Consider the following 25919-nt stretch of genomic DNA (forward strand, 5'->3'; position numbering starts at 1 on the left):
TGAAATTAACTTTTTAAAGACAGTTAAAGTTAAATAAAATATCAAAATCACTCGAGAAAAATGAAGTCAAAGAGCGTTGACTCTTTTACATTAGTGAAAATTTATAATAAAATGTTTCATGTCGGTTTTCCATGAGACACGCCCCCAAAATGTGAAAAAAAGTGCAAAAGAGATTAAAAAACTGAAAAAATTAAGTGAATGATACAAACAAAAAAACAACTCATTAAAGAACTCGGTTAATAATTAATGAATTTTTAAAAAAAAAACAATTCATTTATTTATTTTGGTATTGCCATGGATAAAAATTTGCGAGGCAGTCCCGGTGATTGTCGCATTACAAGATCTTCCTCAGGCAATATGACGCCAACTTTGAGATATGAACGTCATCACTCCAAATCGAAATCAAAATCGCCAACACCGCCGCCAACTGGCTCCAAAGTGGCCAAATTGGCAGCAGCAGTAGTAACAGAAACAGCAATTGCAGCTATACAGCAACAGCAGCAGCAGCAACAACAACAGCAGCAGCAGCAGCAGCAGCAGCAACATCATCAATTTCGTGCCCCACAACAACAACATGGACCGAAAAATAAATATAATAACAAGACATGGAGCAAACGTCAACATAATAACAAAACCGGAGGCAAACATAATACAACAAGTGGTGGAGGAGGAGGAGGAGGAGGGGGAGGAGGAATCAGTGCTGGTTCACAAACGAATGCCAATGGCAACAACCAGAACAGCAGCGGCGGCGGCAGCGGCAGTTCGATTAATGCAACGGGATCAACTGGAGGTTCCACCTTGGTCGTCCTGCCAACAGCCATGGCGGCAATGTCGGCTGCAGCAGCTGCCCATAAGGCCGATTTGGAAAATATTCAGAATATTAAAACACAAATTGTCGGACATACTCATAGTCACGGCATTGGTGTGGGGGGTGGCACACATCACGGTGGCAGTGGTGGCAGCTCCCATCATGGAAGCGGGAGTGGGTCAACAGTGGGCGGTGGCGGAGTCCCTACTGCTGGAGGCAACATGGGTGGTGGCGGTGGCGGCGGCGGCGGTGGAGGTGGCAGTCATCATCATCATCATCACAATACAAGATTGGCACAGAATACAACAGCCAGCGGAGGAGGAGGAGTTGGCAATGGTTTGCCCATTGGCCCATTGGACAAACACGGACTGAAGGCACAGCAGCAACTGTACAAAAAAATGCTGGCACATAGGTGAGTGAAGCAGAAGAACTACCATCTAGGAGCAACAACTTGTCTATAGCTCAGAGATGAAATCGGTTCTAAAACGTAATCCTTTTGATTTATTGATTTAATGACGACAATATAAATTCTTTCGAGTAGTCTTAATGTGTTTCATATTAAATTTTTATTTAGAGTAGTAGCTATAAAAACTAGTTCTATCCATTGGAATAACAGAAATTAACCATTATGATTCAAATTGGCCTTAATAACGACACTAAAAATTTGATATATTAGTTAGATATGGTTGAATGAAGCCTGAAACTCAGAGTAACCAAAGTTCTGAATGTATCCGTTCAACCCATCTCTAGTATATGCTTATTTAGAACACCATTTAGTTTTCTATCTAATAACAATTTAATAAAATGTATTACAAGTATAAAGAACTAAACGATTAAACTTCAACCCAGCAGCTAGTTAGTGTTCGAGGAGAATTAATATACATATAAACACATAGTGGAAGCAAACCTTGTTATCAATATATTCAAGTTGAAACTAAATTGATTATTTTTACTCACTCTTCTCGTTCATACCTCAGGGGACATCATAATCATGTGTTGTGTGCTGGGAACAATGCTAATCACACGTGCTGCCTGGTGACGGGATGTAATGGCAACAGCGGTGCCATCGGAGGCGTTGGCAAGGATACACAGAGCAATAAGGATACCAGCTCATTGAGCGGCAATAGCAGCATATCGGGCAGTGTGGCAGCGGCAGCAGCTGCTGCTAATGCGGTGCATTATTGTTGTGGTCGTTCGAAATTCTTTTTACCCGAGAAAAGATTGCGCAAAGAGGTTATTGTGCCACCTACAAAGTTTCTGCTGGGTGGCAATATATCGGATCCGTTAAATCTCAATTCGTTGCAACATGAGAATACATCGAATGCATCGTCGAGCAATAATACGCCGGCCACAACGCCACGGCAATCGCCGATAACGACACCACCGAAAGTGGAGGTCATTATACCGCCCAATATACACGATCCGTTGCATTTGTTGGATCCCGTCGATTCGATGGAGTACGAGAAACAGTTGACGTCGCCCATGAAGCGGGGCGGTGTGATGACCCGGGGCAGTCACCTGAAGTTGCAGCAACCAAGCAACCAGCCACATCATCGGCAGCATCGACCGCGCAAGAATCGCAAACGACGACGTTACGATTCCAATAATACGTCCCATGCGGGCGATGATATGGGCGAGGGAAGTGGTGAAACGCTTTCAATTTCACTTGATGAGGCCATTGCTACGGCGGGCGGAACGGGCGGAGGACCAGGAACTGCATCATCATCGGCAGCTTCGCCTGTGGCTCCAGTGGCAGCGGCAGCCGGAACAGCACCGGCGGCAACAAATGCTGCTGCTCTCTTGCTGAGTGAGGCGGCATCGGCAGCTGAAACATTGGAAATGGTACAACAACAGGCGCATGTCCGTTCTCCCCAAGCAGCGGCAACAGCCGAAATGCCGCCAACGCAACTACAAACCGAAGCTTTGGCTGGCACTCAGTCGTCTTTAACATCGTCGTCATTGGAACAGATGGAATGCAACATAACGAGCATCACATTGCCGGCCGCTGAGGAAGTCACTTCGTTAATGTTGTCACCGCAGCAGCAGCAGCAGCAGCAACAGCAACAGCAACATCAACAACAGCAGCAGCAGCAACATGTGGCCATCGCTGCCGACGCATCTGCCACAGTTGAGGCCATCGTTGACGATGAACAACTGACGGAGCAGCAGCAGCATCAACTTGAACAACAGCAGCAGGAACAGCAGCAGCAGCAGCAATCTCCCTCAACTACTGAGCGCCTGCTCTCTGGCGAAGTCAGCTCGGCATCAACTTCAGCAGCCACCTTGGCGGTGGCTTCAACGCTGGCCGAAAGGCGGGCTTTGGCAAGTCGGGACTTGCGTCTGGATTTGGGCAGCACGTGCTATGGCGTTGGCGGCACGGGTCTTAGCTTTGGTACAAGCAGCGCTGCCAGCGTAGGTAGCGCTGGTGGATCAAGCGGCGGCGGAGGCAGAAAACGCAAAATTAGCGAGAGCAACAATTCGCTCAAAAGCAAGGTGAGTACGAAATGAAAATGGAACGAAATGGCTGAGAATGGGATTTGGGGGAAGAGAATGTTTGGAGAGAGCTTTAAAATATGGATAGCCAAGCAGCATAGCTCAGGATAGGAAGAGGGAGTCGCGGTGGGGGAGTGACCTAGAGGTAGTTGTAGGGACGGTGAGACGGTTGGGGAACGACTGGCTTTAAGGGCATTGTGGTTTGGCAGCAAGTCAATCGCTGGCTTTGTTTTGATTGCTTTTGGTTATGCTTTTCTTCTTTTGCTTTTGCCTTTTTGTTTGCCTTGCAAATTTTGTTGTTCTTATTGTTGTTGTTGTTGTTGTTGTCCTCTCTTCTTTTTTTTTTACTCTTGTCCGTGTGCGCTTATTGTTGTGATTTTGTTTTGCTTCATTCTCCTCTTACTCTCCTCAGACCCCAGGAATTGAGGTTAGAGGGTCAGGGGCAGTAAATATCGGAAAAGCATCTAGAGAGAGAAAGAGAGCAAAAGCCCCTTGAGGGCAGCCCCAACGATTTTAATCCAAATTATGACAATATACCAAAAACTAATGGAATTATAAAGTGAAGTCAAGCCAAATTTTATGATATGTCTAGATACATAAATACATATACAAGTATATACTCGGTATATACCAAGCATTTAATTTAATGAAATCTTAACCATAGAATGGAAATTCTCATTATTTAAGACTTAACTAAGCTTATTATCTTGTGCTTAAAATTTTGCGCTTTTGTCCGCCTCCCAAGATGAGCCATTATAATTTAAATTTTACGCTGTGGATACTCTAACAAAGGCAACATTTTGGCCTAAAACAGTAGAATAAAATTGGTTAGCATGGTGAGGGTCATTCTCTTCCTTCATGTTTAAAGATATATAGACATTTATTTCAATCCGATATACCTGGCTTAGTTTTAAAGGGAATACTTAGTTAAATATCGATTGGAAGAGTTAAAAATTGCACGGTAACTTCTTTTTTGCAAACCCAACTCTAAATTTTGTTATTTTTGGCTTTGCTTTTATAGAAATTCCATCGTCATGATGCCATGGATAAAATTGTTAGTCCAGTGGTACCACAACCAGGTGCTTGGAAACGACCACCACGTCAATTGCAGCCAACGGGAGCACGGAAACCCAATACGAGACGTTCAACATCCTTCAGTGAAACCGAATTGCCCAGCCCCATTGATGAATTGCCACCCAAGGCATTGCCCCTGATAGATGGTAGGTTTCCACGACCTCTTTGGATTAATTTGGGACTTATTACTATATTTATTATTGTCTTTTGTGTTGTTTTAGTTGAAATTCCTCGTGATGATACCCCAGAATTGTCGGAACACGGTCTGGGCAGTCCATTGAGCACAATATCGGCGGCTACATCACAAACAGCTGGTGAACAGGACTCCTTGGTGGCCGCTGATGCCATTAGCACGACCAACAGTGAGGCGGCTCAGGATACGCAGGAACAGGCCATAGTTGGCATTATGCTCGAACCGTCGTCAACCCTGATCCAGCCTCAGAATAAGTTGCCTAAATTTCGAGCGGATGGTCTTAAATATCGTTATGGCAACTTTGATCGTTATGTGGATTTCCGGCAGCTCAATGAGTTTAGAGATGTACGGCTTCAGGTCTTTCAACGTCATCCCGAACTGTTCCAGAACAAGGATATCCTAGATATTGGCTGCAATGTGGGACACATGACCATCACGGTAGCAAGGCATTTGGCACCCAAAACTATACTGGGCATAGATATTGATCGTGAGTTGGTGGCACGAGCTCGTCGTAATCTTTCCATATTTGTGCGCATACCCAAGGAGGAGAAGCGATTGCTTCAGGACATTAAGACGGAACTGCAGATGCCACAACAGCCGATGGCCATTGAGAAAACTGAGCCCATTGAGGAAAGCTCAACTTCAGGACAGACGCACAAGAAAACGAGGCGAGCGAGGAAACGACGCAAAGCACAGCAGCAGCAGCACCAACAGCAGCAATTACTCCAACAAAATCATCATCAGCATCATCATCATCATCATCATCATGATCATCAACAGGAGAAATTGGACGCCCTCCTTGTCAAGCCACATGAATTCTTTCCCATCTCATTTCCACTTACCTACGGTGGTATGCCAAATTTGCCAACTTCCGAGAAATCTCCGTGCAATGCTTCTTCGAGTAGTACAAAAAATCAATTCCCGCAAAATGTCTTCTTCCGCTACACGAACTATGTGCTCAAGGATGAATCCTTGATGGCGAATGATACCCAACAATATGATCTCATTCTATGCTTGTCGGTCACCAAATGGATACATTTGAATTTTGGTGATGCTGGCCTTAAATTGGCCTTTAAACGCATGTTCAATCAATTGCGTCCTGGTGGCAAACTCATCTTGGAGGCTCAGAATTGGGCAAGCTACAAGAAAAAGAAGAATTTAACTGTAAGTTTTAACATTGTCGAACTCCTTGATCTCCTTGTAACCTTATTCCTTTTCTTTTTGCAGCCGGAAATCTACAATAACTACAAGCAAATTGAATTCTTTCCCAATAAATTTCATGAATACTTACTCAGCTCCGAGGTGGGTTTCAGTCATAGTTATACAATGGGCGTGCCACGCCATATGAACAAAGGATTCTGTAGGCCCATACAGGTAATGCAAACACAAAGCTTTCACTCTTTCCACCGATGCATAATTAACTCCTTTCTTATCTTTCTCTTGCAGCTCTATGCCAAAGGTGATTATACACCAAATCATGTACGTTGGAGTGATGCCTATTATCCGCAGACTCCATACGAGGCATATCGTGGCATCTATGCAACATTGCCAGTACACGGTCGCATGGGCGGTGGAGGCGGCAGCAGCGGGGGTGCTAGTAGCAGTCACCATGGTGGGCATGGCCACCATCAGTTGATGCATTTGAGCAGTTCGACACGTTCACAAAACTACGATACGCCACATTATGCGGGCAGTGCTTCGGGTTCGGCTAGCTGCAGGCAAACGCCAATGTATCAGCCCACCTACAATCCCCTCGAGACGGACTCGTATCAGCCCAGCTATGACATGGAATATCTAAATCATATGTATGTGTTTGCGTCGCCTCTATATCAGACCGTGTGGTCGCCACCGGCATCGCTAAGGAAGAGTTCGTCGCACACTCCTGTTTTTGGTAGTGTACGCGACGCGGAACTCGATGGAGATGGCAGCATTGGGGGCGGCGGAAGTGGGGGCGGTAGCTATCATCGTCATGTCTATCCACCCAATGATGATACCTGCTCGCCGAATGCAAATGCGTGTAATGCTTTCAACTCGATACGAGATGCGGATACAGATGATTCGAATCAATTGCCAAGTAGTAGCCGGCGACATGTTTATGCAACCAACTGCGGTGAGAGCTCCTCATCGCCGCAGGTGAATCACCATGAGGCCACTGGGGAATATGTCGATGCTTTGATGGATGACGAGCAAAAGACATTGGCTGCTGGCAGCAGCAGCGGCGGCGGCGGCGTCGCTGGAGGAGCTGGTGTTGACTGTGATCTTTCGGATGCCTAAACAAAATCCGTGGAGACAAAGTGTCAAAAAAAAAAAAACAAGAAAAAACAAACAGAAAAAAGAAAATGCAAATTTAAAAAACAAAAAAAAGATGTAAACGTAAACGAAACGCTTATGATTTTTCTATATGATAATTACATACATAAATACATATTATATATATATATAGATATATATATTTTTATATATAGTAATACAAGAAAGGAAGTTGCATATACACACATATAATTATATATCTAGATATATCTCTATATATATGTAGTTCTTAGCCAAGAATGTTTTTTGCTAAAAAAAAATGCTTTATATTACATTTTTCGTTTTTACTTGTTGGCAGTTAAATTTATAAACTTAAGTTAAACGTGTAACTATTTAAGCAATACACACACACCACACACTCACACACACACAACAAGCTGTAGCTTTAAAACAAAAATGATGATGAATTGAATATGAAAAACAAAGAAAACAAACAAAAAGTCAACTATTTTTGATTAAAGTTTTTGGCAAACGCTGCAAGGGACAAAGAAATAAAATATATATAAATATACATACATACTTGCATATTTATATGTATGTGTTATGTATGTATGTATGTGTAGATGTATAAAAAACAAAATTCAAAATTTCGAGCATAACAAATACGAAAGAAGTAAGAGAAAAGAACAGAAAACAATTTATATTAATATTAATTGATTTATAAATGAATCCAAGTATATACACTTATATACTTATGCTTACAAATTGAAATACATTTTGTAGTCTAATCGAGTTTATATATATATATATATTATAGAAGCAGTCTTAGCATAATAATAACAAAACTAACTAAACATTATAATGTAAAAGCAAGAAATGTTTCTTGTTTTCCTCCGTTACCTTAATCATATTTTACCTCATCCCACACACACTCTCCTTACCCCACTCCCTCACTTCAATATTATTATAAGTCGTTTATATTATTAACAAATACCACTCACACACACACACACACACACACCAACATGCATACAAACAAACATACAGAGTTAAACAGTAAAACAAATTAGTTTATTGCTATGTTTTTGAAACATTTTAATGGAACAAAACATCCTTTTTTTCTGAGAAAATGAAAGAAGATTTATAAAAATTCTCAAAAATATATATGTATATGTATATATACATACATATAGAAAATAAATAAAATATTATATGAAGCAAATATGATTTAATGCATTTATTTTGTTCAAATTATAAACGGAAAAGTAAGTTGTGTATGCATCCGATAAGATCGCATCTAGTTCCATATATGGACTAACAGCTATTGTTTCAACCTTGATAGTTATCGTGGACTATCATTAGTATTTCAGTGTTATCTTCTTAAATGTATATATCGGTGATCGATTTTCATTCATTGTCTTGTGACAAAGTATTAATCAACTTGAGATTGAATAGTTGGTCTTGAAATCACTTAAGAAATTCTTAAAGCAAATATTACCCTTAGTTTATTTTAATCATTTTGTCCATTTCGTGTGCGTAAAGTTTATTACATAAATTCAGTGACAGACTTAAATTACTCATTATATAAAAATTTAAACTAATGGACATCATTAAGCTATTATTATTATCTAATACATTGGATCTACTAATTGAATCAGATTACGCTTCAACAACTAATGTCAAAGGGTTTTTCAGCTGAACATTCCTATTTGTTTTTAGATCTAGTTCACTGAAGACTCGAAAAAAATGATTGTTATTGCAGCTACTTATTGGTTAATTCTGTTTAATCATATTCAATTGGTTCTTGTCACACTGTTCGCAACAGCTGATTGATCGCCATGCTTGCAGTTTTCTTAGTCTATCTCACTTTGTCGTTTTCTCAAAGCTTTTTTGTTTGAACAGTGGGCCAGCTGCAACAATTAATAAATAATGAAAGAAATTTAGAGGTTTAAATATGGTTGATAGCACAGTGGTTGTAAACAATTTTAATGATTGTCTAAAATTGTCATAAAATTCAAAATCCTACAAAATAAAGCAAAAGCAAGCAAGTGTTATGATCAAAATAAATTGATCCAAAAATCATCACTGTTGCCCCACAGTACTGCTGGCCAGAGAAAGCTCATGTTTAGAGACTGGAGACTGGCGTTAGTTGACATTGTGACCGCGACGCGATAACATTTATTACCCATTTAAGACGATCTACAATTGATAAAACTACAACAACAAAAAGAACAAGAGAAAAATTTATTCATAAATGTTGTAAGAGAATCGAAATCACACAATGAGGAAGTGCAAATCCATTGATAAGCAGAAGAACGCGTGGCATTTACCCACTTACTAAGTAATTCTTCCCCCCTCCTGTCTCTCCACTCGTCATCCATTGAGTGCTTTCGGGTTTTTGGAGCTTAAGCTTTACTGTTCGCTTTGGAGTAAGTCCGTTCAGTTTTGTCAGTTACAAATTTGACTTAAGAAACGACGGAACGAGTTTTCTTAGGTCTTTTATCCATACATAAATACATACATATGTATATTTATGTATCTGTGTGTGTATCTATGTGCGTGTGCTAGTGTGTGTGTGTGTGTGTAAACAATATTTAAATGACTGAAATTGATTTTACTCAAATAAAATAATAATAATTTCTCGTGCTTTCATCGACATGCCACAATTGAAATTGTTGCCTCTTTGCAGCAATTAGCGAATCGTGTCGTGTGTGGATCATTGTGAAAGCCAAAAAGACATACAAATGATTCATCAATCGACTCAAAGATAGATATCCCCAGAAATTATTTCTTTGAAGTCACAGAAACAAAAAGATTATTACAAAGTCATCGGAATACAAACAATTCCCAAATATTGGGTAAGTACCTACCTGTCTACCTGTCTCTAGCCAGCAACCTACTGGAAGATATACACGTGCATTGGCAATTGTTTTCGAAAAGCCATTGAAATATTTCAAACGAAATTGCTTTTAAATTTGTTTGTGCAAATTTATAATTGAGATGAAGGTCATTCGGGGGGCACTGAATGGCGGGAGAGTTCAATATTCATCTATGAATAATTAATAGCCTTCAAAACAAACCACAATGTTTGATTGTCTACCGGTTTATTTTTTTTTGGTTTTTTGTTTGTAAATGCTTTGTGTATACCCTGCACACACTCCCATGGGGTACAATCCAGTTCTAAGAGGTATCTAATTCTCACACTTTCTGATCAGCATTCAGATCGCAATATATTAAGGTAGATCACGTCTTACGTAATCAAAATATGCATATGCAGTCTTTAGTATGAAAGGTATATTTAACTAAACACTTTCTTTTAATAATATATGCATGCTTGTTCTTCTTCTTTGAAATTTAAAGGTTATTCTAAATTTAAATTATTTCCAAATGTTTCCTTGAACCAAATTTGTGTATAAACTTTTCAATAAAATATCATTTTATTTAGTAAACTGTTTCTTTATTTGATTACAAAATTATGTTTGGAACAATATATTTTTAATTTTTATCAAAGCCTTTATTTGACCTCGAATATATAAATTAACATATAGAAAAATTAAAGCAAGTTAGCAGTTATTGAATAATTTTTGTATGTATTTAAACTTTTCTTTTCTTATTATTAAATAAAGTTTTAGTTTAGATTTAGAAAACCTATGTCCATGCATCTGAGATGTTGCATTAAAAATTATATACTATAATATAATGGCAATTTAACATAAATTTTTAAAAATACAAATTTTCTACATTTATTTAATTTTGCTGTGAAACGAACAAAATGGTGTAAGAAGCATTTGCTAGTTCTCAAAAGTATCATTTGTCGATTTAAAATAACTTTGTGTATCTCTATAAGGTATTTATTACATTTGCTTAGTATGAGCCTAATCGATAAGGTTATTCAACTTCAGCTAATCCAAGCCAGAGTTTGTCCCTACTTTGCTTACTCCATTACAGGGTAAAATAAAGTCGATGCTATAAAAATTTGGTTCTATGCAAAAGTAGTTGAACAAATGAAGCTTTTCAAATTCAAAGCAATAGCCATAGATACATATATGAAATATACATCCAGATTTATATAATGTATGTGCATAGGTTGCATACCTAAGAACATAACAAATTTATTTCACCTAGAAATGTCAACAAAAAAAATTTGCATAGACTCCAGACGGAAATAAAGGCATAACGTACATATATTTATTATATATAAATACATATGCATGTATATGTATATATATGTATTTGTGTATACGTAACAGGCAGCAGTTGTCAATATGCACTATGTGATCTTATCTGAACTTTTTGTTATGATATTGAGTACAAACAAAACGTTCAATAACATTCTAAAGAATCGTTTTTGCTGGAGTCAAGAAACGATTGGCAAATTCAATTTACCTGACTTGACTGATTTTTAATAAACAGATCTTAAGAGTGCTGAATAATTACAATATTTATTTTCAAAAATATGTATTAAAATATTTTATACTAATATTATAGTAAATGCTTTTTGAAAGAGTTTCTAGGCTACATATTTTCATATCATACTTCTCACCTTATTAAAGATAAGAATTTTAACAAGTTGCGCCAAAAATAAGTTTTATTTTTACGATAAAATCTTTCGATAAGCAGAAAAAAGTACTAAAAGTTTTTACGATAAACATTTTTTAACTGAACAAATATTCTAATGGGGCCAGAGAAGAACATTCTACTAAGGTTGTATAAAGTTTTTCTCGATTAACTTTTGATTGATTGCCGCTCAGTTGAGTTGCACTACATTTGTGGGTGTGTCTTTTGACTATAAAACTGAATTGAACATGGCTATGAGATGATTTCTATCTAATCAGAAAGGTGCAACATACATAATTATAATTTGTTTTTCGCACCAGAATGTTAGAGTGTATGGGGACGGGGGGGACCCCAATTGTTAAAGATTAAATATGAGTAATGAGTGCTGATTACATGAAGATAAGATAAGGTATAACATGCAAATACATATAGATTGCCCAAGGTTTGATTCGTGCTATATGTATATTATTTACATATTAGGTGTGTGGGGGCTCTAACATGTTTTCAACATTTTTGAAATTAGAAATGAGTCAGTCGAAAATGTTTATGAAAGCTTTCAAAGACACCCTAGAAAAGGGTTTTGAAATGGTTTCAGTTAAGTTTAGCTTATTTTTCGATGATTTTCACAAAGAAAACCTAATGTTAATAATTTTGCTTTATAACCATGATAAACAAATATCATATAAATATAATTTAGGTCGTAGATGTACGCACTTTTAATGAGTGAGATCCATTCAAGTCTAAAAATCGTGACTTTATTGTGGAAGTAATTGCTTAAGATACATTTTTGTGTATTCCTAGGCATTTCTCACTCAGCTGATCTTGTTGAAGACAAAGATCCATCGTCTCATCTGTTTCTAAAATATTGACTTTTACTGATGTCGCTATCAATTATCATAGTAAATATTTATATAGGAACGCTTTAAAAATAAGTATCTGAAAATATTATGTAGTATTGCCATAGTAAAAAAAGCTTTATCAGCTGGTTATTGTTGAGGGCTTCACAGCTGTTCTATGCTATTTGGCTCTCTCTCTCTCTCTCTCTGGCTCATTATTTGAAGAGGCAGCCGGGTAGAAAGGTAGAGAGCATGAGAGAGCGCACGAGCGAGAGAGTTAAGCTCATAGCGTCAATATTAACCTTTTTTTTTTTTTTGGTTTTTGAGCTTTGGCCATCGAGCTGAAGTTTAGTTACTATTATTAAGCAAACTGTCGGCAAAGTTGCCGCAACGTTTTCTCCTCCTCTACGTGTGAGCGCGCGGGCGATTTTGCCTACGATCGTGACGAACTGAGCATTTAACCGTACGATATTCGGGGGAGAATGTATCTGTATCTTCATTTCGTTGGCGGTTAGAGAGAGAAGAGTGAGAGAGAGGGCGGGGTGAGGAGGTGGCGTACGACGTTCGAGACATTGTCAACGTTTCGTTTCGTTTTGGTTCTTCGTTCTTGGTAGTGTCTCCAACGGCGTGGCATTTTCTTTAGCGTTTCGGTTTCGGTTTTTATTTCACATACTTGTTTTTCTTTCTTTCTTCTTATGTCGCGCTAAATTCTTGACAATAACTTCCGTTAGTCGGCGGCAGTGGTTAAAAAAAGTAAACAAAAAAAGTCTTCAGATTTATCAATCTTGCACACCGTAAACGTGTTTATTTGGTGCTTTGCATCTTTGAGTCACATCAATCACGAAGAAAAAAAAAGTTAAAAAAGATGGAATCAAAAGAAAAAAGTATCTACAAGATAGTCAAATAATTACACCTGTGTGGTTGATGGAAAATAATCCATTTTTTCCACTATTAGTGAAAATATTTCAACTTGCCAAACACAACTCTTTTAGTGTGTTTGTGTGTGTGTTGTGCAAAGTTTTTTTTTATATGGAGCTTAAGCGCCGACAGCCGAAACATAATAATAAAAATTGTAACAAAAAATAGTTTCAAAAATAAACGAATTTGTTGTTGTATCTCCCTCACATAGAAAAGTTAATGATAATCACTCGATAATGATGAAGTTTATGATTTCAAATCATTTACTAATGCAATATTGCTTTAGTTTTTAATGTGTCTGTGTTTGTTTGCGGGGGAGATTCAAATGTTAAACAATTTAACAAAACCAATTGCAACACAAAGTTTTTCTATATGCAAAAACATATCAACAGCCTTAATGGATTTTGGGGCACCAAATAAAAACCAATAAATACAATTATAAATTAATATTGTGCATAAAAATGTCGAAAAGCAAAAAAAAAATGTAATATTCACGGATAAATAAATCGAAATAAATAATAAAATCAAACAATAAAACATAAAATTTAGGCAAAACAAATCAAATGAAAATTTATAATGTGCCTAAGCGATATCGGTGTGACTTATAAGACTTGTGTGATTAATAAAACCCTTCTAAATATATCCCAATGCTCATTTTTCATTAGAATTATAGTAAAAAGTAATTATTAAATGCGTGATTATACAGAAACTTCGTCACTTTTAAAAGTTGAGTGCATATAAAAATCAATACAAAATTCTGAGTGCGGTTTTACTTGTTTATTCCTCTGTTTCAAAAACTTCTTTCTGATCGGCCAGTCAATGATAAACTCTTAAAAATGTCAGTCAAAACATTTAGTGCGATTTTCAAACCACTTCAAAATTTATATTTTCAAATTAAAAACAGGTTAATGACCAATTCATAGATAAAAATCGAAATGCAAAATATCATTACTTGAAAAAACACTTTCTTAACGCTTAACATAAAAAAAAAAAAACAAAACCTTTCAAAATGTAGACAATCTTTTTCTTTTAATTATCAACTTTTAATGCAAGTCCTGATGTCAAATTATTGTGTCAAATGCATCATACAATTTTCCAATTTTTCTGAAACGATAAAGGGAAAGAATTTCCCAAGAGTCAACAACAACTGGACAGTCAGAGATATCTTCCATAATGATGCTCTTAATGTTCTCTTACTACTTAATTTAATTTCCTATCACTATTTGATATAGCCTTGAGTGGAAATTTACTCGATAGAGTCTTGCTTTTCTTTTTCCAACTGATCCAGATTGTTAAAGAGTTTCATGCTTATTTAAGAAATGTTGCCAGTAATATAACCCGTTTTTAATATATCGATTTAACACGGCTATTAAATATCGTTAAATAATGGTGACGACTCTATTTCTGCACACTTTTAGCTCAGTTTTTTATGCCATTCAATCTAAAAGGTTAAACGAGTTTTTGTTGATAAAACTTATTTAAAATTTGAAAGGATCTTTCTAAACGTGACAGCTAACGAGATTGAAATGTAAATCTATAGAAAACAAACTTTATTTAAAGTTGTATTTATTCTATAATGATCCAATTTATTGGTATTTCCTTTAAAAACATTGAAATCGTGGGAAATATACGTATATATATCTTATATATATCTTAAAAATCTAGCAATGAAGTAATACGAAAATGTTTAAAAAGTGATTAAAATGAAATTGATTTTTTTTGCATTCTTGTTCCATTTAAACATATTGAAATCGTGTCAAATATACATTTTTATATATATATATATCAGTGGTCTTGCCTTTGATCTACTTTAATACAACACGACTCAATATTTATGTGTTCTCCTTGTTTAATTAGCTGCTTAAATGATAAATGTTTACAAATGTTGACCACAAATTGCTGAGACAAATTGCAAAATGCAACAAAAAAATACCAAAAATAAGATACCAAATTAATAATAATAACAAAAAATCCAACAAAAAAAACAAAATGTCCCAACCGACAACAAATCGTTGCACTGCCAATGACAATGAGGCGCCACCTATGAAGAAGGAGGATGGGGAGGAGACGGAAGCCGAGGAGGCGGCTTCTGGCCCAGTGCGTTATTTGCATGTGGGGGGACGTCATCGACGGAGCATTTCACAGCTGATGGCAAGCATGGGTAAATCTCAATGTTACTTCACATCATTCTCTCACTCACTCACTCACTCACTCACTCTATCGGTTAGTCAATCTCCTCTCTTTGGCATTAGTCAGAGTCAAAGATTGAATAGTCAGTGGGCTAAACTTAGATCACTGCGAAATGTATCTTTAACTTTGGGTTATTTAAGATTCAGTTGGTCCACTTTACCAGTTTTTTTATGTTGATTATTTCTAGAATCATTTGAACCTGTTTGACGGGCCGGTTTCAAATTTGCCTTGTGAAAGTGAAAAAGAATTTTTGTGTGCTTTTTTGCGTGGGTCATGGCAAACTGAACTTATTTTGATTCTATCGGTATGGAAATTTTTGTTTCTCACAAGGTGTGTGCGAGTGACACGCCCCTCTAGTCCGCGCCCAAAAGAAGTTTTTCCACAAACAGGAAATTTCGATTTCTTTGGCATTAAACATTTCCATTCTCATGGTGCTGCACTTGGAGTTGAAAGACCGCACTCAGGGAGACTAACTGTTCATTTGTAAGCACAAGCAACAAAGTTTAAAACAGAAATATACAATATTAAGTTGCTAAACAAAAGCACCCCCATTATACAATACAATTGTATATATACGTATATATTGTTTATGCACATTATTTTGTGGCCCATTGATACCCTATGTGCGGAAGTTGTAATGAAAGTCTATTAGTTTTGTCATAACGTAGAAAGGGCGAAAATGGTGGAAGATTTATAAAGATTAACATAAATATAATAATGTGGAAAATGAGAAAATCACTTAAAAATAAACCTGATAAAATCCAAGTAAAATATTTTTATTAATAGTCGTAACAGCCACCTGCTTTAGAAACGATTAAGAACTCTATAAAGGAACACCAATACATATATGGCTTTGAGTTAGGCGAAACTACGGGGGAGGCAATGAACCGATATTACCCAAAATCCATAGCAAGATCCGCAACTGGTTAAAGGGGCATTACAACATTAAAATATGTTAACAGAAGTCATATAATGTGGAATTTTTTTTGGCATATATAAAGAGTAGAGACTTGATTTATTATAGTTGTATTTAAAGTTGCAGCCCCATTTATTAATTAAAGGGTATTACAAATTCTGAATATATAAAATTTATTTTGGTTTTTACTCTTTTTTTTATTTTTATCAGTTTGACTTCCACATCGACTCCGTCTGTGTGAGTCATGGTCGAAATAAATGAAAAAAGAAAGAAAAAACAAAAAATACAAAAACTTTGACGTGTTTCTTAGTTAACGTATTATTTTTTTTGCAATTGTTACTGAACTTAAAATACCTACTTACAATTATTTGAGAGGTCTTTCAACTCGATTGTATTTTATTCAAAGTATTTTCTGGTTGTTTTTATTTTTTTGTGTTGTTGTTAACAAAATGTTCCATTGCGGTTACATTTATCGTTTAGTATCGTGTGGCATATACATATGTACATATATAGACACATTCAAACACATATACATAAGTTTTTATCAACAATTCCGACCTGAAATGAAACCAACCGCTAATTGTTTGCATTGCCTTTTGCGCATTGTGTCGCCTTTGTTATTTTAGCTGATAATTTTTTGGGTGATTTTTTTTTTCCTTTTTTTTTGTGGTGTGGGATCTTCTGCTTAAAAAGATATTTTCAATATGCGTGTTTAAGCAATTTGTACGTTTTGATATATTCATTTGTGTAATTGTATTGATATTTCTTATGAGAGTTTAATGTGTTAATGGAGAAGGTAAACAATGTCATCGAAATGAAAGTAAAGTGTGGCTTAAATGCTGGTTTGTTATTATTTTTCATTGCCAGTTAAGCTAATAAATAGATGATTACACTATTTAACATGTTATTTCCACAGTCATTTACATATAAATATAGTTAATAAAAATTTTCAACTAAAAGATATGCACAAAATGGTTCCTTAATAGAAACGGGGTCACCATTTCAAAAACAATTTGGAATTGAAACACAGCTGATTGTCTTATTACCAATTCTGATTGGCAAAATCTGCCAGTTAAGCTAGTAAATAGATGATTACACTATTTAACATGTTATTTCTACAGTCATTTACATATAAATATAGTTAATAAAAAGTTTCAACTAAAAGATATGCACAAAATGGTTCCTTAATAGAAACGGGGTCACCATTTCAAAAACAATTTGGAATTGAAACACAGCTGATTGTCTTATTACCAATTCTGATTAGCAAAATCTGATTAGCAAGCTGAAACTGTAACAGGTTATAATTTTATTACAGAAATAAAATCTGATTAAACAAAACTCTAAGATGGTATAAATATTATTGATATTTGTTAAGCAATATCTCTACTGTTCTATATAAAACCTTTAATTTCTTTGTTAAATATTATCAACAATATACCATAATCCTTCATTTGTTATCTATTTAACAATCTGCAGTAAACTTTATTTATGACGATTTTTATCAATTTTTGCTAATAGATTATATACGGGCCACAGTAAATGTAACCAATCATCGTCTATAGCTAAGTATATATACATATATGTATACTATATAACCATGATGAATGTGTATATATCATTTGACATTTGCACAAAATGTCAAACAGTTGAGGAAGTTATCTAACTAACCTAACTATCTAGCTCTACATAAATCATTATTTAGTCAAGTGTTTTGATTAGCAGGCCCATAACAGGTGTCCTCTTGATTCATTTACATATATCTACCCCAAAGGTCTATAGTCTATATGTATGAACTATCGCTAGACGACATTATATTTGTGATTTGTTATAATTTCCATTTGGACCTTATCAAATCGTGGAAGTTATCGTAACAAGAACGTACAAAACAAGTTTTGGGGTGAACCTCTCGGAAACATTTGATTTTGTTATCGATCCTATGGCATTATTAGATTAACTGTCAACATTATCTTAGGGATGATTGCATACTCTACAGAAAATTATGGCGAAAGGAGTTCCCACTTCTGAAAAAACAAAGAAAAAATCAAAAATATATGCGAAATAGGTTCTTATATTTGTATAAAAATGTATTTCACCTTATCAGTTAGAGTCTTTAACTTATCAGCCATAAATTTATTATACTTTTGTTCAAGTGCTCGCTGAAACTGGAAGGAGGAGTGGCAGGAAGGCGGAGGAACCTTGACATTCTTAACCGTATGATAAAAAACTAGTGGGAATGAGTTCACTGCCACAGACAAAATATAACTACGCCTTATAAATAGGCATAGTTAAACTTGAATATTACGACAAAAAAAAACTATAAAAATTTAAAATATTTGCCCTTTTTTGCGGTTGTTTTGTGATAATTGTACTTATAAATTTTTTAGTGCTTTTCAAACACAGAAAAAGCCGCAACAAATTATTTATGAAAATGTTATAAACGTAAGAAAAAAAAAAACAAAATCAACAAGTTGTTAAGATAAAAAATAAAATGCCCTAAGTTAATTTCGATTGTCCATCTATTGAAAATCAGACATTCAGGTCAATCGAGCCAAGATCATACATATATGAATATCGGACAAGAGTTTTATATTAATTAATCCTTTTCTTGTTACATCGGAAAAATCGTTCAAGCGTCGAGTTTTAGACGAATAAATTATTCAGTTCTCAAGCAGTTATCGAAATATGTGACAAAATACATATTTTCAAAAAGACCTATAAGTAGGGTCGCCACTTTTAAAGTTATCATAGTCATCAGGTTAAAAAACCTTTTTAGGGAACTAAAAATCAGCTTTCAATTGATGTTTTACTTAAGTCATTACTTAAATCCTATGAATTTTAATTTAAAATTTATTTGTAAGCGTATTTTTTAGGCTGTATATTGTAATACAAATTTTTCACTTAACTTAATGATGAAGAAAGACAAACAAGCCCATTTAGAAATTGATTTTCAAGTTTTATAATATGTTAAAAAATATAATATAATACAACTTTATAGGTATTTAGTATTATATTTTTAAAATATTACTTATAACTCATGTAGTACCTAAGAGTTTAATATTAAAAGTTTATTTTATATGAGGTGATTGCCTTTTACATTGACCTTCAACTGTGGATGATTGAATTGTTGTTAGCAGTTTTATATTAAGGTTTGGCTAAATATAAGCCGCTTATGGTCAAGAGGTCGTATTCGACGTGACGAATATGGCCCTTTTCTTAGGAAATGAGTCAACTTCATGATCTCTGCAAAAAAGACATTCACTCAATGACCTCTTTAGAGTCAATTTACAAAATATCTTGCGTTTCTTTTGACTATCCTTTAGTTTGTTGGGGGTTTTTGAGAACAGTATTCGGAATAATTTCAAGTTAAATCAATAAGTATATGCTGTGATTCCAAAGATCTCAATCAAAATGCATATGCACAATTCCGAACCTACAACTAAATTTGTAAAAACTTTGTAAAGATAAGTGTAAAATGCACTTTTAATGGTTACAGATCCATAATTTAATTAGCTTAATTTACAAAAGATTTTCTCTTTAGGCCATGTTAATACAAATATATTGTCATATTAAGAATGACAATTGAGATAAGATTTATCTCTAGAATATAATTTCACTATGTACTCTCGAGTGGTCATATGATTCTTATCATCTTGTCTGTGTTAAGACTTTTCTTGTTATTATTTTCAGTGCAATCTATTTTTAGACTTTTTAACTAATGTTGAAGGTTAATATGGGGTTCCCTATGTCAAGTTCGCACGAAATTTGTCAATAAAAGCTACTAAACAAAAAAAGAAAAAACACAAAACGAAAACATCAACCAAAAAAAAAAAACTTGAGCATATTTCAGTTGGGTCGAAAAATTTACACGTCTATATATCATATATGATATAACTTTACAGATTTATGCATATAGACCTTGACTTTTCTTTGTCAGTTTTTAATTATTGCACATTACACGTGCTTGACCAGTTCAAGTTGAATCAAAGAATTGTAAAAATAAACCGAGCTGGAGAAGTAGTTGACTTCACTTGGTGACGTAATTATTATGGGTACTTTTAGGCTCTCTGAATTGTTTCCCCTTTTTCTCTCTTGAGTATTTCAAATTAATGATTGATTGGTAAATACATATAACTTAGAAGAAAAGACAGTGTTTCCAAATTATAATTGGGAATAGTTGTTAAATGAACACTTTTTCAAAAGATTTCTAAATTTTCTCTTCTAGCCATTAGTGCTATTTAAAAGTTATACCAACTTGACTTTCCTTTTAAGCCAGTGACAGATCCTCGGGAGAGGAAATGAGGGAGTTTTCAGCAATTTCTTAACTATTTTATTTGCCCCTTACCAAAATCTTCGCCACTGTTTGTAACATTTTTATCACTATCTAAAATACTTAACAAGTAAATACTTTAGTGCAATTCCAGTTAAAAGACAAAGAAGGTTCTTTAAAACTTAATATAAAGTCTTAAAGTTGAAGAGGGGATATTGTTTTTATAAATAGACAATTTACAGTGAGTCATTAAGATGTGTACTGCACTTTTGAACAAATTCAAAGCAACTCGTTTCTCTTTTTGACATCAAGTTAATCAATGGGAGTGGTTCGAAATATAATTACATCATTTCATCTCCATTCGATGTTGATTTATGAACAAATTAATAATTAAAGTTGACTATCGCAGAACGTAGACCACACTTCCCTTGAGTCATCAACCAAAATAAATGATATGGAGTCAATTTCTGTCTGTTTAGCTAATTGAAAACTGAGCAAGTGCAATAGTGTAAATATTGATAAAGCAACTAAGTGCGTTTTTTTCTAATATGTGTCCCCCTCTTATTCTCTCTTTATAGCTGTACACCCTGCCGATGATGTGTATAGGCCAACTCACTATGTTGGCTATGTAAATCCTGGCTATGATAATATATTAGACAATTCCTACCTCTTTGCACAATTTGAGGCTGCCGCCGCCATGGCCGATGCTCAGAATGGTGCCTCAGCTTTGCCCCCCTATGCCAATCATTCGACACCGCGACCGTATCGAATGGATGAGTATAATGATGACGTTTTCGAGGATTGCACCGACGAGGCTGTCGTTGAAGAGGATGATCAAGACGACCAGGAGGAGCAAGATCGTCATAATCGATGTTTACCTGAATTTCAATTCTCTCTAGTCGATTCGGAGTATGATGAAACGTTAGAGTTTCCCGATTCGGTGACAATATTATCCAATGTGGGTGATAAACCAGTTCTGGTCGAACGTAAAGAGACTGATGACGATGATGAGGAATATTATGATGATGAGAATAGTGTGGTAATACGGCAGGAGATACCATTTCCCAGCATTTATGGGCCCAGTGTTAAGTTTAACTCGTTTCAACGCAAGGTCTTCATTCCGGGACGTGAGATTCATGTGAGAATTGTTGATACCGATCGGACGGTGACAACGCATTTGCTGAATCCCAATCTGTAAGTGAAAGAAATATTATTAAAAAAGAGTATTTAAAAAACTTCCTCTTCTTTCCCTTCGTCCCCTTCTGCTTAGATATACCATTGAACTTACCCATGGACCCTTCAAGTGGACCATCAAGCGACGTTACAAGCATTTCAATTCACTGCATCAGCAATTGAGTTTCTTTCGCACTTCCCTCAATATACCCTTCCCAAGTCGTAGTCACAAGGAGAAAAGGACTACTCTGAAGGCCGCTGCGTGTACAATGGCCGACGAGTCAACGCTGAAAGATCTGTCAGCTCACACCAAGATCAAGCACATGACCTTGCCCCAAAATAATAATAATTCGAGTGGTGAAGCAGTCTCAGTGATAACAAATCCTCCCATACACAGTTTGATTTTGGCCAACTTTACTCCTCGACGTAGTCAGCGTAAGCCAAAGAAGAAGAAACGGAAACTGCCACGCTTCCCCAATCGCCCGGAGAGTTTGGTCACTGTCGAGAACATGGCTGTGCGCATCAAGCAATTGGAGGATTATCTTTATAATCTGCTGAACATAAGTTTATATCGTTATCATCATGAGACGGTGAGTGATCTGTAGAAAAACTGTCGATGCAGTGGAGTTCTGCCTGTCCAACCAAAGTTAGATACTTTAATTCTAAAACTCTTCTTTCCACTTTCAGTTAAACTTTGTGGAGGTTTCGAATGTGTCCTTTGTCTCGGGACTGGGCATCAAGGGCAAGGAGGGTGTAATACTCAAGAGGACGGGCTCAACACGTCCCGGACAGGCGGGTTGCAACTTTTTCGGGTGCTTCCAAAAGAATTGTTGCATTCGCTGCAATTACTTCTGCTCGGATGTGGTGTGTGGCACTTGGAGAAATCGTTGGTTTTTTGTAAAGGAGACCTGCTTTGGTTACATACGACCCACCGATGGCAGTATACGTGCCGTGATCCTCTTCGATCAGGGTTTCGATGTCTCGACGGGCATCTATCAGACGGGCATGCGGAAGGGCCTACAAATTCTCACCAATAATCGGCATATTGTCTTGAAATGTTGGACAAGACGCAAATGCAAAGAATGGATGCAATATCTGAAGCAAACAGCTCACTCCTATGCCAGAGATTTCACCTGTCCCAATCCGCATATGTCGTATGCGCCCATGAGGGCGAATACCCAAGCCTCTTGGTACGTAGACGGCGCCCAGTATATGGCCGCCGTGGCTGATGGCTTGGAGGCAGCCAGTGAGGAGATCTACATAGCCGACTGGTGGCTGAGTCCCGAGATCTATATGAAGAGACCAGCTCTCGATGGGGACTACTGGCGGCTGGACAAGATATTGTTACGCAAAGCGGAACAGGGTGTTAGGGTCTTTGTTTTGCTCTACAAAGAGGTGGAAATGGCTTTGGGCATCAACAGTTATTACAGCAAATCCACTCTGGCCAAGCATGAGAATATTAAGGTGAGTTGGCGAACCTTAACATGGATCTGGACTAATTTATATATCTCTTTCAGGTCATGCGTCATCCGGATCATGCCAGGGGAGGCATTCTATTGTGGGCCCATCATGAGAAAATTGTCGTTATTGATCAGACTTATGCCTTTATGGGTGGCATTGATCTTTGCTACGGGCGTTGGGATGATCATCATCATCGCTTAACCGATTTGGGCAGCGTTTCAACATCCTCGGCATCGGGAAGCGCTCGTCGTACTCCAACCATTTGCAACAACAACAAAGACGATGCCGATTCGGCATTTGGTTCACGCAAATCATCACGCAACACCCACTACGATACCACAGCCAAGGGACAGGCGCCCTTGCCACCAACAGTTGGCATAGAATTGCGCACCCTCAAGCCCGGCGATCGTCTCCTTATGCCTGAATTACTCTCGGCTGCCTCAAGCGATTTGAGCCCAGATTCCACTGATCTGGAGGGCATTAAATTGAATACACCCGAAATGGAGCGAAAAAATATGTTGGATCGTCTCAAGAACAACGCCATGAAGGGGGCAAGAAAGGGCAAGGATTTTATGCAACGTTTGGGTGGCGGCAACTCAAGTGGTGAGGAAGATAATGCCGAGAATGTCTACACCATAGACACAGTGGATGCCACCGCCACGAAGGTGGAAGCAACTGCTTCCACTTCGGCGGCCAATAATGCACAAATACTCAGTGAATTCTATGGCCAGGCTAAGTATTGGTTTGGCAAGGACTATTCCAATTTCATACTCAAAGATTGGATGAATCTGAATGCACCCTTTGTGGACATAATAGATCGCACCACCACACCTCGGATGCCCTGGCATGATGTGGGCATGTGTGTGGTGGGTGCCTCAGCCAGAGATGTGGCCAGACATTTTATACAGCGTTGGAATGCAATGAAATTGGAAAAGTTGCGAGATAATACCAAGTTCCCATACCTCATGCCCAAGAGTTATCATCAGATCAGATTGAATTCCAATCTGCAGCAATTGCAGCAGCGGCGTCAACAGAGGGTCACGTGTCAGCTTCTGCGTAGTGTCTCCGCCTGGAGTTGCGGCTTCATCGAGGGGGATTTGGTGGAGCAAAGCATACATGATGCCTACATCGAGACCATAACAAAGGCCCAGCATTATGTGTATATAGAGAATCAGTTCTTTATAACCATGCAATTGGGCATGGGTGTGCCCGGGGCCTATAACAATGTGCGGAATCAAATTGGCGAGACACTTTTCAAGCGCATTGTGAGGGCTCACAGGTAAGATCTTAAAGATCTTAATAACCAGCCAGACTCATTCATTTTGGTCCTTTTCCAGGGAACGACGAACATTTAGGGTCTTTGTGATTATGCCTCTACTGCCAGGTTTCGAAGGAGATGTGGGTGGAAGCACGGGCATAGCTGTGAGGGCCATTACACACTGGAATTATGCCTCCATATCCAGGTAAGATGACGAGAGAGAGGAGAGGAAACTCCTAACTAATTCTCTAATTTCTTTCAGGGGACGCACTGCCATTTTAACACGTTTGCAGGAGGCGGGAGTTTCAGAGCCACAAAACTATATATCATTCCATAGTTTACGAAATCATTCCTATCTGAATAATAATCCCATTACGGAACTAATATATGTGCATTCCAAGCTGCTGATAGTCGATGATCGTGTGGTTATTTGTGGTTCAGCCAATATCAATGATCGTTCAATGATTGGCAAAAGAGATTCGGAGATAGCGGCTCTCATAATGGATGAGGAATACGAAGATGGTCGCATGAATGGCCGAAAATATCCAAGTGGCATCTTTGCAGGACGTCTGCGAAAGTATCTCTTCAAAGAGCATTTGGGTAAAACAATTGCCAAACAATTTTTTGACTAGTTTAAACTAAGCGTTATGGGTTTTTCAGGTCTTTTGGAAGAAGGTGCCTCCCGTTTGAATTTGGATATTAGTGATCCGGTTTGTGATAAATTTTGGCATGGCACTTGGAGACACATTTCCACCAAGAACACTGAGATTTACGATGAGGTATTCAAGTGCATACCCACTGATGCAGTCACAACATTTGCAAGTTTGCGTAAATATCAAGAAGAACCACCTTTGGCCAAAGTTGAGCCAGAAAAGGCAGCCAAACGTGCCAATGAAATTCAGGTGAGTTAACTTTCTTAGTCCACTTAATTCTCTGTATACTAATTTCTGCTGAAATGCACAGGGTTACCTGGTCAATTTACCTTTGGAGTTCCTCAACAAAGAAGTCCTTACACCACCCGGTACAAGCAAAGAGGGCCTTCTACCTCCTTCTGTATGGACATAGTCTGCCAAATGTCTTTAAGACAAAAATACAACTAGATTTTCTTTTTAAATTCTAATATATGAGGTCTCGCGGTCTTAGATTAAGTTTTTTTTTACCCACCAAATGCGCTTAAAACTTTTCAAGTTATTATTGCCAAGTCAGAAATGTTTATATATTTTTTTTGTATATACTTACAATTACACTTTTTTGCCTTTATTATATTATAGTTAATTTATTTTACGGTAATGTCAATGTCCCCCTATTATATTTAAGTCATAATTTGTTAATTTATTTCGTAAGAAAACGAATGTTTAAAATCAGTATTTTAGACAATTTACACACACCCAGAAAAAAAAAGATAAGAAAAACCTATGAAGATTAAAATTATAAATGCATTTTTAATGGAAACATCAAGCGAAACATTTATCGTGAATGACAGGGTTTTTTTTTATTACGCTCTAAAGTTATAACTCTATCTTAA

General features: G+C 36.8%; 2 protein-coding genes across 4 annotated transcripts; both read left to right on the top strand.

The window, feature by feature from the left end:
• The first annotated feature begins 2 nt into the window (after positions 1-2).
• On the top strand, positions 3-7248 carry LOC6639778 (7SK snRNA methylphosphate capping enzyme bin3). The gene is made up of 7 exons (XM_023181839.2): positions 3-438; positions 535-1220; positions 1786-3301; positions 4323-4521; positions 4597-5732; positions 5796-5942; positions 6015-7248. Exons 1-7 carry the CDS (start codon positions 295-297, stop codon positions 6840-6842), a joined length of 4656 nt encoding a protein of 1551 aa, XP_023037607.1. The 5' UTR covers positions 3-294; the 3' UTR covers positions 6843-7248.
• A 1916-nt stretch (positions 7249-9164) lies between these two features.
• On the top strand, positions 9165-25822 carry LOC6639777 (phospholipase D2). 3 transcript variants are annotated; one of them, XM_023181858.2, is made up of 9 exons: positions 9165-9247; positions 21081-21696; positions 21773-22265; positions 22363-23139; positions 23193-24415; positions 24474-24599; positions 24657-24994; positions 25055-25296; positions 25358-25822. In XM_023181858.2, the coding sequence occupies exons 2-9, from the start codon at positions 21200-21202 to the stop codon at positions 25457-25459; spliced, it is 3798 nt and encodes a 1265-aa protein (XP_023037626.2). In that variant the 5' UTR covers positions 9165-9247; positions 21081-21199; the 3' UTR covers positions 25460-25822. The 3 variants fall into 3 exon arrangements, with proteins under 3 accessions (XP_023037626.2, XP_023037625.2, XP_002062808.3); XM_023181857.2 differs by lacking the exon at positions 9165-9247 and adding an exon at positions 9544-9676; XM_002062772.4 differs by lacking the exon at positions 9165-9247 and adding an exon at positions 15091-15290.
• Positions 25823-25919: the final 97 nt, after the last annotated feature.

This window comes from Drosophila willistoni (assembly GCF_018902025.1).
Source record: "Drosophila willistoni isolate 14030-0811.24 chromosome 2L unlocalized genomic scaffold, UCI_dwil_1.1 Seg196, whole genome shotgun sequence".
In the NCBI taxonomy this organism is placed as follows: Eukaryota; Metazoa; Arthropoda; class Insecta; order Diptera; family Drosophilidae; genus Drosophila; species Drosophila willistoni.

Excerpts from the sequence above, each read along its gene's own strand:
- LOC6639778 (XM_023181839.2), top strand. The coding sequence starts at position 295 with ATGGATAAAAATTTGCGAGGCAGTCCCGGTGATTGTCGCATTACAAGA. Across the intron at positions 4,522-4,596 it reads GGCATTGCCCCTGATAGATG|TTGAAATTCCTCGTGATGAT; the intron begins GTAGGTTTCCAC and ends GTGTTGTTTTAG. Across the intron at positions 5,943-6,014 it reads GATTCTGTAGGCCCATACAG|CTCTATGCCAAAGGTGATTA; the intron begins GTAATGCAAACA and ends TTTCTCTTGCAG.
- LOC6639777 (XM_002062772.4), top strand. The coding sequence starts at position 15,119 with ATGTCCCAACCGACAACAAATCGTTGCACTGCCAATGACAATGAGGCG. Across the intron at positions 22,266-22,362 it reads ATCGTTATCATCATGAGACG|TTAAACTTTGTGGAGGTTTC; the intron begins GTGAGTGATCTG and ends TTCCACTTTCAG. Across the intron at positions 24,600-24,656 it reads AATTATGCCTCCATATCCAG|GGGACGCACTGCCATTTTAA; the intron begins GTAAGATGACGA and ends AATTTCTTTCAG.